The sequence below is a fragment of the Oryctolagus cuniculus genome, chromosome 7, assembly GCF_051225735.1.
Source record: "Oryctolagus cuniculus isolate XC-2025 breed Fujian yellow rabbit chromosome 7, ASM5122573v1, whole genome shotgun sequence".
In the NCBI taxonomy this organism is placed as follows: domain Eukaryota; kingdom Metazoa; phylum Chordata; class Mammalia; order Lagomorpha; family Leporidae; genus Oryctolagus; species Oryctolagus cuniculus.
The window spans coordinates 70,878,329-70,891,060 of NC_142873.1; the positions used below are offsets into that span (position 1 = coordinate 70,878,329).

The 12,732-nt window shown below is 39.0% G+C and overlaps 1 protein-coding gene and 1 pseudogene across 1 annotated transcript in view; both read left to right on the forward strand.

Annotated features, from left to right (window-relative positions):
* Positions 1-12,732, forward strand: part of SASS6 (SAS-6 centriolar assembly protein) — a 41,829-nt gene that overhangs the window by 7,936 nt on the left and 21,161 nt on the right. The window contains exons 6-8 of the mRNA XM_002715837.6: positions 1,111-1,176; positions 2,303-2,422; positions 11,918-12,109. Coding sequence (XP_002715883.1) covers positions 1,111-1,176; positions 2,303-2,422; positions 11,918-12,109 — 378 coding nt within the window. The remainder of the gene's footprint in view (positions 1-1,110; positions 1,177-2,302; positions 2,423-11,917; positions 12,110-12,732) is intronic.
* LOC103350222 (ubiquitin-fold modifier 1 pseudogene) lies at positions 4,326-7,991 on the forward strand (annotated as a pseudogene).

A 12,732-nucleotide genomic window follows, 5' to 3' on the forward strand; every position in this document is an offset into this window, starting at 1 on the left:
CCTGAATCAAATTGCTATAAGTTGTTTTAAGAGCTCCTGAATGTTCTTTTAAATTTATTATTTTTAAAATATTTATTTGTTTATTTGAAAGGCAGAATTACAGAGAGAGAAGGGAAGAGAGAGAGAGATGTCTTCCATCCTCTGGTTCACTCCCCAAATGGCTGCGATTGCTGGAGCTGGGCCAGGCCGATGCCAGGTGCAGGGGCCCAAGCACTTGAGCCATCTTTTGCTGCTTTTTCCAGGCATTAGCAGGGAATTGTATCAAAAGTGGAGCAATTGGTACTTGATCCGGTGCCTGTAGGAGTTGCAGGCAGTGGCTTAACCTGCTATGCTACAGTGCTGGCACCTTAATAATTTTTATCTTGAAAGGCAAAATGAGAGAGAGAGATAGAGGTCTTTCTTCTGCTGGTTCCCTCCCCACATGTCAGCAACAACCAGGGCTGGGCTAAGTTGAAGGCAGGAGCCTGCATTACCAGGAAGCTAGATCAGAAGAGAAAGAGCTGGGAATTGAACCAGCACTCTGATGTGAGATGTGGGTGTTCCCAAGCCTGTCCCATAAAGCTTTTTGTAACATAAAATTAATTTTATTTTGCTGTTTATGATTTAGTGGAGGTATGAGTATAGAACTAGACCAGGAAATTCAGAAACTTAGGTCCCAGGTTTTTACCAATTTCCTGTGATGTAAGACAGGCCATCTGAACTCTTGTGTCATGGTTTCATCAGCTGGTAGATAGATTTTTATGAAAATATCTACCCTTTCTAGCTCATCTTAAATGAGATAAAGTATATAAAGTTTCTTGAAAATCAAGTGCTATAAAAAGAGTATGACATTAGGAAATGACATAGGGATGCTGCTAAAGAGCTTTTAGGAAATCTTTTTGGTTAAATGCTAATACTAGTACATCTCACTTTAGTGGTACACAAATCATCTGGGCGACTTTTTAAAGTACAGATTCTCATTTAGAAGAACTAAATGGAGACTAAGAGTCTGTGTTTCTAAGAAGCTCCCAGGATGATGTTGATGCAGTACTTTGCTACTGTTTGGGTAGCATGGTTACCAGTGACTAAATTAAATTGTATACTGCATAATTTCATTATTTTTATAAATAGGAAGAAAAAATATCATTGACGCAATCACTAGAGGATGTTACTAGGCAACTGAACTTAACGCAAAAGGTAATTCAAATTTGTTTTGTCTTTGTAAGTCATCTAGGCTTTGGTTCTGAGTTTCTTCTTGAATCAAGTCCAAGCCTTTGTGTATTTTCTTTTAAAGCTTGTTACCTTTGAATTCTCTCTCCTATTTGCCACATTTATTTTCTTTATCTGTAGCTTTCTGTTTTAGATATTTTATTCTATCCAAACATTTCTGTCATCACTTATATATGACACATTCTATCAATAGGATCATGTATAGATACTATCTGTCATATTCACTTTTATTTAATTTAAAATTATTTATTCCTTATGGGGAGAGAGAAGGGAAGGAAGGAGGAGGAGGGAAAGAAGGAAAGCAGGCAAGTCAGAGAGCTCCATTTACTTGTTCTCTTATCAAATGCCTGCAGTAGTCCTGGACCTGGGGCCAAATCTGGGAGCCAAGAACTCAGTCTAGGTCTCCCATGCTGGGGGCAGGAACCACTGCCTCCTAGGGTCTGCGTTGGTAGCTGGCTGAAGGCAGGATCAATACTGAACCGGATATGAAACACAGGCATCTTAACCTCTGGGCCAAATGCGCATTCCTATCTCTCTTATTTACCTCATTTCTCTTGCCTGAAGTAGCTTTTCGGTTCCTATCCTGTAAACCCTACTCTTCCTTTCTTCTGTTAATGTTAGCGTTAATTCCTCTGATGGCCTTAGAATCATTTTAGTCATAGCTACATTTTTTACCTCTGGGTCCTTAAAATTGAGAGTCACAGTATCTGATATGCTACATGAATTCAGGTAGAAAATACCTCTGCACAACATCTCTCTTTGTGATGGTTGTACTAGGTTTCATGTGTAAGTGAACACTCCTTAGGACTGACCTATTCAGCACTGGGTTACTTTACATATTGATGTCAGAGGAAAGGATTGGGTGGCAAAAAGCCAAATTTAATTAAAATCTTAAAGATAAGCTTGACCTGTGAAGAATTGCTTTTATTAGAATCTTGATTTCATCACATTCAAAAAGTCTGTGTAAAAGGACTTTGAGTACGTCTTAGAAAACTTAATTTCATTTTCTTTAATATCCTTGTAAATATTACTGTGTTCTAATCTGAACATATTCAGGTACTATGTTAATATTTTGTACTGAACTCTAACATAGACATTATCAGAAAAAATTCAAGAATTAGATAAGCTACGGAATGAATGGACATCACACACAGCAGCGTTGACAAATAAGCATTCTCAGGAACTGACAAATGAGAAGGAAAAAGCTTTACAGGTAAGGCCATTAAAAGAAACTGGAAGAATTTTGTTATTGTTGGCCATGTTAATTATAAAATAATATATGCTTGCCTTAAATTTTTCAAATGTTATAAAGGTTTAGATAATAAAAATTGAAAGTTCGTCTTTCAAAGTTGGGCTATCCAGAGATAATTTATGAATACTTAGATGTGTTTTTCTAGACTCTCCAAATGGCCATAATGGCTGGAGCTGCTGATCTGAAGCCAGGAGTTTCTTCCAGGTCTCCCATATGGGTACAGGGGCCCAGGGACTTGGGCCATCCTCTGCTGCTTTCCCAGGTGCATTATCAGAGAGCTGGAATGGAAGTGGAGCAGCCAGGTCTCAAGTGCTGGCTTTGCAGGTTGGGGCTTTAACCCACTATGCCACAGTGCCAGCCCCTCTGTTTGCTTTTTGGAAATTTCTGGAATTTTTTTTCTATCTGAAGTTGGAATCCACAGATGTGGAACCCAGGAGCTTACTCCAAATATTTCTGTGGTTGGTCTTTCATTTTTTAATGGCATAAAGTAAGGATATTACACTTTATCAATCATGTATATTATAAATTCTTTATCCTAGTTGTCATTTGTCATTTACCAGTATCTTTTCTGTATACAATTCTTCTTGTTTGTCATCAAATCTGTCAATTGCCTTCATAGTTTGAGATTTCATGTTTAGAAAGCCCTTGCAGGCCGGCGCCGCGGCTCACTAGGCTAATCCTCCGCCTAGCGGCGCCGGCACACCGGGTTCTAGTCCCGGTCGGGGCGCCGGATTCTGTCCCGGTTGCCCCTCTTCCAGGCCAGCTCTCTGCTGTGGCCAGGGAGTGCAGTGGAGGATGGCCCAAGTGCTTGGGCCCTGCACCCCATGGGAGACCAGGAGAGGTACCTGGCTCCTGCCATCAGATCAGCGTGGTGTGCTGGCTGCGGCGGCCATTGGAGGGTGAACCAACGGCAAAGGAAGACCTTTCTCTCTGTCTCTCTCTCTCACTGTCCACTCTGCCTGTCAAAAAAATAAATAAATAAAATAAAATAAATTATAAAAAATAAAAAAGTAAGGCATTAAAAAAAAAAAGCCCTTGCTACCCCAAGGTAATGAAAAATACTCTCCAATATTCTAATACTTTCATAATTTATTGCTGCGTATAGCTATCTAGTGCATTATGGAATATATTTTTGTGGAGTACAATATGAATTCTTTTTGATAGTCTGTTATCTGTTCCAACACCATATTCCCCCAATGATTTCAATAATACTTGTATCATGTACTAAATTCCTTTGTGTCCTAGGACTTCTATTTGAATAGTTGTTTTACATTTATTTATTTATTCATTCATTCATTTATTTTTTTAAAGATTTATTTATTTATTTGAAAGTCAGAGTTATACAGAGAGAGGAGAGGCAGAGGGAGAGAGAGGGCTCCCATTCACTGGTTCACTTCGCAGTTGGCTGCAACAGCCAGAGCTGCACTGATCTGAAGCCAGGAACCAGGAGCTTCTTCCAGGTTTCCCATGTGGGTACAGGGGCCCACGGACTTCTACTGCTGTCCCAGGCCATACCAGAGAGCTAGATCGGAAGAGGAGCTGCTGGGACTAGAACAGGTGCCCATATGGGATGCTGGCGCTTCAGGCCAGGGCATTAACCTGCTGCGCCACAGCTCAGGTCCCTCATTCATGCATTTATATGGTAGAGTTATAGAGAAAGGGATCTTCTATCTGATGGTTCACTCCCCAGGTGGCTACAGCAGCCAGGGCTGGGTCATGCTGGAGCCTAGAACTCCATTTGTGTCTCCCACATGGGTTGATAGGGGCCCAAGTACTTGGGCCATCTGCTGTTTTCCCAGGCACATTAGCAGGGAGCTGGATTGGAAGTGGAGGAGCTGGAACTCCAACCTGTGCCCTAGGGAATATGGGGTTTCAGCGTCTCGGGAAGCAGCTTAATGGGCTGTGCAACAACTGTGGCCCCCAGACAGTTGTTAAGAACTGATATCTTTAGCATTTTCCCATGCAGTGGAAAGATTTATTTAGGTATTATTTGTTTAAAACACACTTGCAGTTTACTTTTTATTTCCCATTCTCTTTTTTCCTTTACCGTCTTGTTAATGTTTTTGGCTCTAGATCAGGCCATTCACTCCCCCACCTCCATGATTGTTGTTAGATTTTTCTGATTGTTTATTGGATATATATATTAATATAATGTATAACCACCATACTAAATTTACATATTCTAGTAGTTTGGGGGTTGATTTTTAGGTTTTCTAGATATATACATAAACCATAAAAATCATAATTTGTCTCTTCCTAAAATTTGTCTCTTGTACAGAAAAATGCTATATAATGAATTCTAGTCTTTTTTGGTACATGACTAAAATAAGTATTGTGTTGGCACTGTATTTGAGAAAAAAAGTTTCTGTTGTTCCTTACTTCTTAAGAGTTATAATCCAAAGAGTGCTAAATCAGATGAGAAAATTTTTGAAGATCTAAACAAATAATATTTTCCCATTTAATCTAATGTAATAAATTATAGCAATAGATTTTCAAATGTGGAACCATCTTCTTTTTTTTTTTTTTTTTTTTTTAGATTTACTTATTTCAGAGGCAGAGTTACAGACAGACAGATGGAGAAACAGAGAGAGAGGTCTTCAGTCCACTGGTTCACTCCTCAAATGGCCAAAACGGCCAGAGCTGGGCTGATCTGAAGTCAGGAGCTTCTTCCAGGTCTCCCATGCAAGTGCAGTGGCCCAAGCACTTGGGCCATCTTCCACTTCTTTCCCAGGTCATTAACAGGGTGCTGGATTGGAAGTGGAGCAGTCAGGACCCGAACTGGCATACGTATGGAATGCTGGCACCTCAGGTGGAGGCTTAATCCACTATGCCACAGTGCTGGCCCCTGAACCATGTTCTCATTCATTCAATAGTACTTAAATAGGCAGAAATTTTTTTTTTAAAGATTTATTTATTTATTTGAAAGTCGGTTACATATAGAGGAGAGGCAGAGAGAGAGAGTGGTCTTTCATCCGTTGGTTTACTCTACAATTGGCTGCAATGCCCGTAACTATGCCGATCTGAAACCAGGAGCCAGGAGCTTCCTTTGGGTCTCCCACGCAGGTGCAGGGGCCCAAGGGCCTGGGCCATCTTCTGCTTTCGCAGGTCATAGAGAGCTGGATCGGAAGTGGAGCAGCCAGGTCTCAAGCCGGCGCCCATATGGGATGCTGGCGCTTTAGGCCAGGGCGTTAACCCGCTGTGCCCTAGCGCCGGCCCCAGCAGGAATTTTTTAATATCTTAGTGCATCAATTTGCTGATACTTAATTTAGGATGTGTGAGAAGTAAAGACATTTGGCTCATTTTCAAAGTAAGGTATTTGTGAGTAGACAGCTAGCGTAACAGCTTGTAGATGTGTGGAAAGTTGCAAGCAGCTAGCTAGCATAACATCCAGGTTACATGCACTTTAGGCAAACGGAATGTTAGGAGTGGTGAAATAGCTGAAGCAAATCTCAGGAAAATTATAACACTGTAGTTCTCAGCCAATGAGGAACTAGGGGAGGGACCTGTGTGTTACAGAGTAAATAAGCTTGTTGTTAACTGCCCAGGGTGTGCCTGCCTACCTACCAAACACTGGATCTTGCAGTACTGTTAATGAAGTCTTGCCTTGGCTGCATTTCCGGAGTCTTAGCCTATCTTTTGGGTGGACAGGTGAGGCTATTTCACACAGGATGTTTTGTATATATATGTAACATTAGTCTGAGATTTCCTCCCCTTTCCCCTTGTTCTTGTTACAGCTATGGGCTGTAGACTATAGCATTAGATTTATGCTAGCCTTATGAGAGGATGAATGAGAACATTATGTTAATGTAGGTAAACTGTAGCAGGATTTGTGTACACCAGGCCTTTTAACAGGAGGTTGTCTTTTATTATGCCGGCATAAGGCCCAGGTGGAATTTTTTATCCAAAATCCTGAGCCCTGAACAAAGAAAGGTTTTCCCTTAAATATGGTTTTAGCTTCTTTGTCTCCCTTGGGTTACCTGCATACATATGTTTGGATATTCTAATGTTACATGGTGGCCACAGGATTGATACACAGGATTGATACAATACCGCACATGGGAAGGTACTTACTGAAGATTTTTTTTTCCCACACACATAACTGAGCCATAAGCTGTCTGGCAAGGGTTAACATCATTGCTCTACTAACAAGCAGAACCTGAAATGGTTACCTACAAGCAGATAGAGACTACAGTTGAAGCATTCATAGGCAAGCAGATAACAATCACATTTCATTCCCAGGACAGATGCCTCCCTTTTTCTTCTGACCTTGGGAAGGCCTCTACCACAACTTCAATCATGTCAGTTAGAAATAAGTTTAATTAAAAGGCAAAGGCCTCTACCACAGCCTTCTACCATTTTTGATGATTTCTGCATATGTCATGGGGAATATAGTAACAGCTACATTGTCTGTATTTGCCACTTCTCTACTTAAGTGAACAGTAAACCTGTTGTACCATTTCTAGTTTAAGGCATTTGAAAAGTTGAGAGAAAATTTGACTTCTTTGTATCTTATCATTCTTTTATGATTCTCATGTTTTCATCAAACCACTACTTTTACAAATATACCAAATAGTCTTAATTATTTCAACATTGTTTTTCCTCATTTTTATAGTATCTTCTGAGAAGAAGGTTCTAGCAACATGTAGAATCAACCATCTTTTAATTTATGCATTATTTTCAAGATTTATTTATTTGAAAGGCAAAATTACACAGAGAGAGAGATACAGAGAGAGAGAGATCTTTCACCACTAGCTTGCTCTGCAAATGACTGCAATGGCCACGGCTGGGCCAGGTCAAAGCCAGAAGCTCAGAGCTTCTTCCGGGTTTCCCATGTGAGTGCAGAGGCCCAAGGAGTTGGACCATCTTCTATTGCTTTTCCAGGCACATTAGCAGGGAGCTGGATGGGAAATGGAGTAGCCGGGTCTCAAATTGGTGCCCATATTGGATTCTGGTATGTTCAGCAGTGGCTTTACCTACTACACCAGAATGCTGGCCTGCCTGTATGCATTATATTCAGTGTCTTTATAGGTTTTTCTGTTAATCCTTGTTTTTGAATTCCTACAATTCAAAGAGCTTTGCCAAAGTTTCTCTAACCTAATGTTCTCAGAGGACTGTGTGTCCTCCCCTAATTGAAACCACTATAGAAAATTCTCTTGAGAGATATGGACCTGAGTGGGGCAAACAGTAAATAGTACCTAGCACCATGGAGGAAGTGGGGCTATGCATCAAGGTAGGCATGGGGTGTCTGTCTAGACTAGATCCCCTTCCGCTAAGGTTTCCTTTAAGATCACCCTGACGTCATTCCCAGGGCTGCCATACAGAGTACTCAGTGTTCCTGCAAGTATACCTTTCACATCAGTTTTGAAGGTTTGTCGCAGAAAAATTTAAAGTTCTTGCAGCAACAAGGGCAATTATTACCAATGACAGACTAGGAATAAATTTTGCATGGACTGCTGGAAATGCTCTTACTCTTCTAAAGCATAGTTCAGAACTGCAGGTTATTCCTAGAGATCACATTGGAAGAAGTTAGTATCTGCTACTGGTAGTACTGTTATCTTCAGAATAAATATTGGTATTTTTTATTGCCATAAAATTTTTTGTTACTATGAAAATATCCAATCAATGAAACAATGAAAGGTGGCTCTTCTGTCCTTTCTTGTTACACTCTTCATGTGAAGAGCTTTTTTTTTTTTTTTTTGGAATAGATGAATAATCCAACTGTGTTACAGCTGGAAGATACTTCTGATAATTGAGAAAACTTGGAGAATTAATAATTGCTCATTCTTACATATTTGTCTTTGAGCTAAAAATATAAAAGGTTTATGGATCATAAATGGCAATTACTTGATAGCATCTGACTTGCAGACTATAGTTTGCTTCTTAAATATGAGCGTATAGTTTGATAGAAATAATAGATATAATTAATAATTGAATTTATTTGGGTTTGCTTTAAGTTTCACACAACATGTGTTCCATAAATTTTGATTTAGTTTTATTTATTTGTTTCTAGATTTATTTATTTGTTTGAGAGTTATAGAGAGAGACAAAGGGGCAGAGAGGGAAAGATCTTCTATTCATTGGTTTGTTCCCCAGATGGCTGCAATGGCAAGGGCTGAGCCACACCAAAGCCAATAGCTTCATCCAGGTCTCCTGTTTGTGGCAGGGGCCCAAATACCACTGCTCTTCCCAGGCCTTTAGCGGGGAGCTGGATTGGAAATGGAGCAGCCGGGACCCTAACTTGAGCCTGTATAGGATGGCAGCATTGCAGGTGGCATTTTTGCCTGCTATACCACAGTGCTGGCCCCCATAAATTTCAGTTTAGTATCAAAGAGCCAAAATGATTTTTTTAATCTAACCCTTATGTGTATAAATTAAAATGCTATACCAAGTGTTTTAATGGTGATTTTGCAGAATCTAGCATTTGTGATGCTAAGAATTGACAGTACAGTGGAAACATCCTTTATTTATCTCCTTTAATACAACTTTCCTTTTTTATTTTTTTAAACACATGTCTGGGATGTGGTTTTTTTTTTTTTTTTTTTTTTTTTTTTTTTTTTGGACAGGCAGAGTGGACAGTGAGAGAGAGATAGACAGAGAAAGGTCTTCCTTTTCCGTTGGTTCAACCCCCAATGGCCACTGCAGCCGGTGCACCGTGCTGATCCAAGGCTAGGAGCCAGGTGCTTCCTCCTGGTCTCCCATGCGGGTGCAGGGCCCAAAGACATGGGCCATCCTCCACTGCACTCCAGGGCCACAGCAGAGATCTGGCCTGGAAGAGGTGCAACTGGGACAGAATCCGGCGCCCCGACTGGGACTAGAATCCGGGCTGCCGGTGCCGCAGGTGGAGGATTAGCCTATTGAGCCATGGCTCCGGCCTAATACAACTTTCAAAATATGAATTCTTTAGGAACCATTGTCTTTTGTGAGATAATATTCTTAAAAAGCATTCAGGAAGAGGGTGTTGCAAAGATGTAAAATTTTCAACAGAGTTCAAGGAAATGCTAATAAATTATACTTACTGAAGACCTGTCTTTTAAGAAAGTTCTAAGGTTAGTCATCCAGGCGAATCAGAAGCCAGAAAACACATGGGGAAGTCCAGTTGACTAGGCTTATGGTAGAGAGGGCAGTCATGAAGGACAACAATGAAGGGAACAAAAAGCTGTTGCACAGTTTCGCAGAAAAGGCCAACTAGCTAGACAAAACTGCAGGAGATATGTTGGGGAGAACTGAAAGGGAGAATAAATATTCAGCATACTCATAAATAGCAGAAGGAGTTTAGAGCAAATTATATGCCTGTGAACATATAGATTACAAAACATCCCTTAGGAGGATGGAAACATGCATAAGATTTTTATTTGCCCTTCCGGAGATCAGTATCTGCACATCTTGCAAGATGAAATGAAGGTTCATAATGATTAGTCAAAATTCTGAAATCTTACAACCACTGGATAAAACCAGTTTTCTATTTTTACTGCCTTTAGCCTCTCTTGGCTTCAGTGTCTATGTTAACCTTCTTGGACAGTTACTGTTAGCGTCTTTACTGGCTTGCTCTAGGTTTTTTTCTTTTCTTTATAACTTCTTTGATTTTTTTTTCCATGATTACATTTTCAGTTCTATGTGAACTCCTTCCTGTTTTATTTCTTTTACCTCATCTCTCCTTTTCAGCTTTCCAAAAATGAGGGAATTCCTAATATAGTAAAGTTTCCAAAATATTTTATGAGAGGGACACTCTCCACTAGTGGTTAAGAATTTTTAACGGGAACAAATTTGCTGCGATGCAGTTTGAGAACTTGTATAAAGCTTTATATTTGCTTACATTCTTTAAATTATAATTGATTTTAAGGAAAATTCTGATTTTTGAATATTCATACACAAATATTTATAACTGTGATAAAATAGCAAATAAGTGTTCATAATTGGCAAGAAGTTTATGAATCATGCAATAAAAATGGGATATAGTGTTGTACACTTATTAAAGTATTTGTAGAGTTTTTAATGATGAGAGAAAGTGCAAATGCCAAGAGAATAAAAGGCATGATTAAATTGTATAAATAGGTTGATCTTAATAGGTTTGAATGTATGCTCATATACTATGTGCATATGCAGAATATCAATATGGATATTTAAATAACTAGAACAGAATATTCCTAAGTACTTACTGAGTGATTCTTGAATGGGATTATATGTCTTGATTTCCTTTATTCCTTTAAGAGCATGTATAACTTTTCATCATCAGAAAAAAATGCTTTATTTTAAATAGGTAATAAGAATTTGATAGAATTCATTATGTGAACAGGTTTGTGATAGGATTCAGACAGGCACCAGAAATTATAATTAAACCATGAATTTGTTGTAGGTAAAATGCAACTACTAACTATGAAATTAGAGTAATGCAGATACCTTGCTGATTTTACAGTTTTAAGGTATCTTCTCATTATCATTCATACTCATTGTTTAAAACTAAAACTCAAACAGGGGCCTGTGTTTTATAATGGGTTGGGCTGCTGTCTGCAGTGCTGCTATCCCATATAGGTGCCATTTTGAGTCCTGGCTGCTCTGCTTTCCATCTGGCTCCCTACTGATGTGCCTGGGAAAGCAATCGAAGATGACCCAAGTCCTTGGGCCTGTGTACCCACATGGGAGACCCAGATGAAGCTCCTGGCTTCAGCCTAGCCCAGCCCTAGCTGTTGCTGCCATTTGGGAAGTGAACCAGTGGATGGAAGATTCTCTCTCTCTAACTCTACCTTTCAAATAAATTAAAAAAAAAATCTTAACTGAAAAACCAAAAACTAAATATAATGGTGTTTAAAAACAAAACTCAAAATTCTTGCTCATTCTTTTTTACACAGATTCATACTATATATACTATTTTGCGCTTTGCTTTTTTAAATTTTTTTAAGATTTACTTATTTCCTTGAAAGACATTGAGAGAGAGAGATTGATCGTCCATCAGCTGGTTCACTGCCCAAATGTCTGCAATGGCAAGGGCTAGGTCAAGCTGAAACCAGGAGCCTGGAACTCCATCTGGGTCTCCCACTTTGGTGGTGGGGGCCTAAGCACATGGACTCTGCTCCTCAGCTCTCCCAGGTGTGTTAGCAGGAAGCTGGATGAGAAGTGGAGCAGCTGGGACTCAAGCCAGTGTCCATATGGGATGCCAGCCTTGAAGGTGACAGCCCAATTTGCTATATCACAACACCAGCTCTGCAGTTTTTTTTTTTAATTAGTCATACTTCATTCTTCACTTATCTTTGCATACTATTAATTCTAAGCATTTGCGAGAAACAGATTATGAACAAGATCATGGTGATAAATTTGCCTTTGTTGACCTTCTCCTTCATGAAATCCGTAATTCAAAATAGGCTCCTTGGAAAAAAGGAAAGTCTAATAATTCTAGAGAAACTTATTATTTTTTGTGTTTATATGTCTGACTTTTCTTGGTGCTCTATTTTTACATAATAGGCACAGGTTCAGTATCAGCAACAGCATGAACAACAGAAAAAGGATTTAGAAATCCTCCATCAGCGAAACATCCACCAACTACAGAACAGATTGTCTGAGTTAGAAGCAACTAACAAAGACCTAACTGAAAGGAAATATAAAGGAGACGCCACTATCAGAGAACTTAAAGCAAAACTTTCTGGTGTTGAAGAGGTATTAGCCCCCCTCCCCCAGCATAAAAATGCATTTTATTTTGATCACTTCACTTTAATTTGATTAGTTTAATATTTGGTTATTTTATGTTATTATATGTTATAATTAATATATAATTAACATACATTATTCCATTTAATATTTGATTAGTTTAATATATTAATTCATCCTGGATGCCTCGCATAAATGTCCTATGGTGTTAGGGTAATCTGTTCAGACAATACACACACAAAAAAACCCTGAGAATCTGAAATCTGATAAAAAGAGTTAATTCAAGACAAAACTAAGGGAAGACTTGAATATTTTTAGTTAGGATTTTGAGGAACAATTGACTGGCATAGGACTGTGTCTTCTCAGTGCCTTTTTACCCAAGTTTTGAGATGATTAAATAAAATAATTTATGAAGTATTTGTTATTTTTGTTCTACACATGGGAGAATTGAGTAAGATAAAATAATTTCCAAGATCACACAGTAGATGAGCCGGGGTATGAATTCTTTTTTTATCTATCTATCTATCTATTTATTTATTTATTTATTATTTTGTATTTATTTGATGGAGTTAGAGAGAGAGACAGAGAGAAAGGTCTTCCTTCCGTTGGTTCACACCCCAAATGGTCGCTAC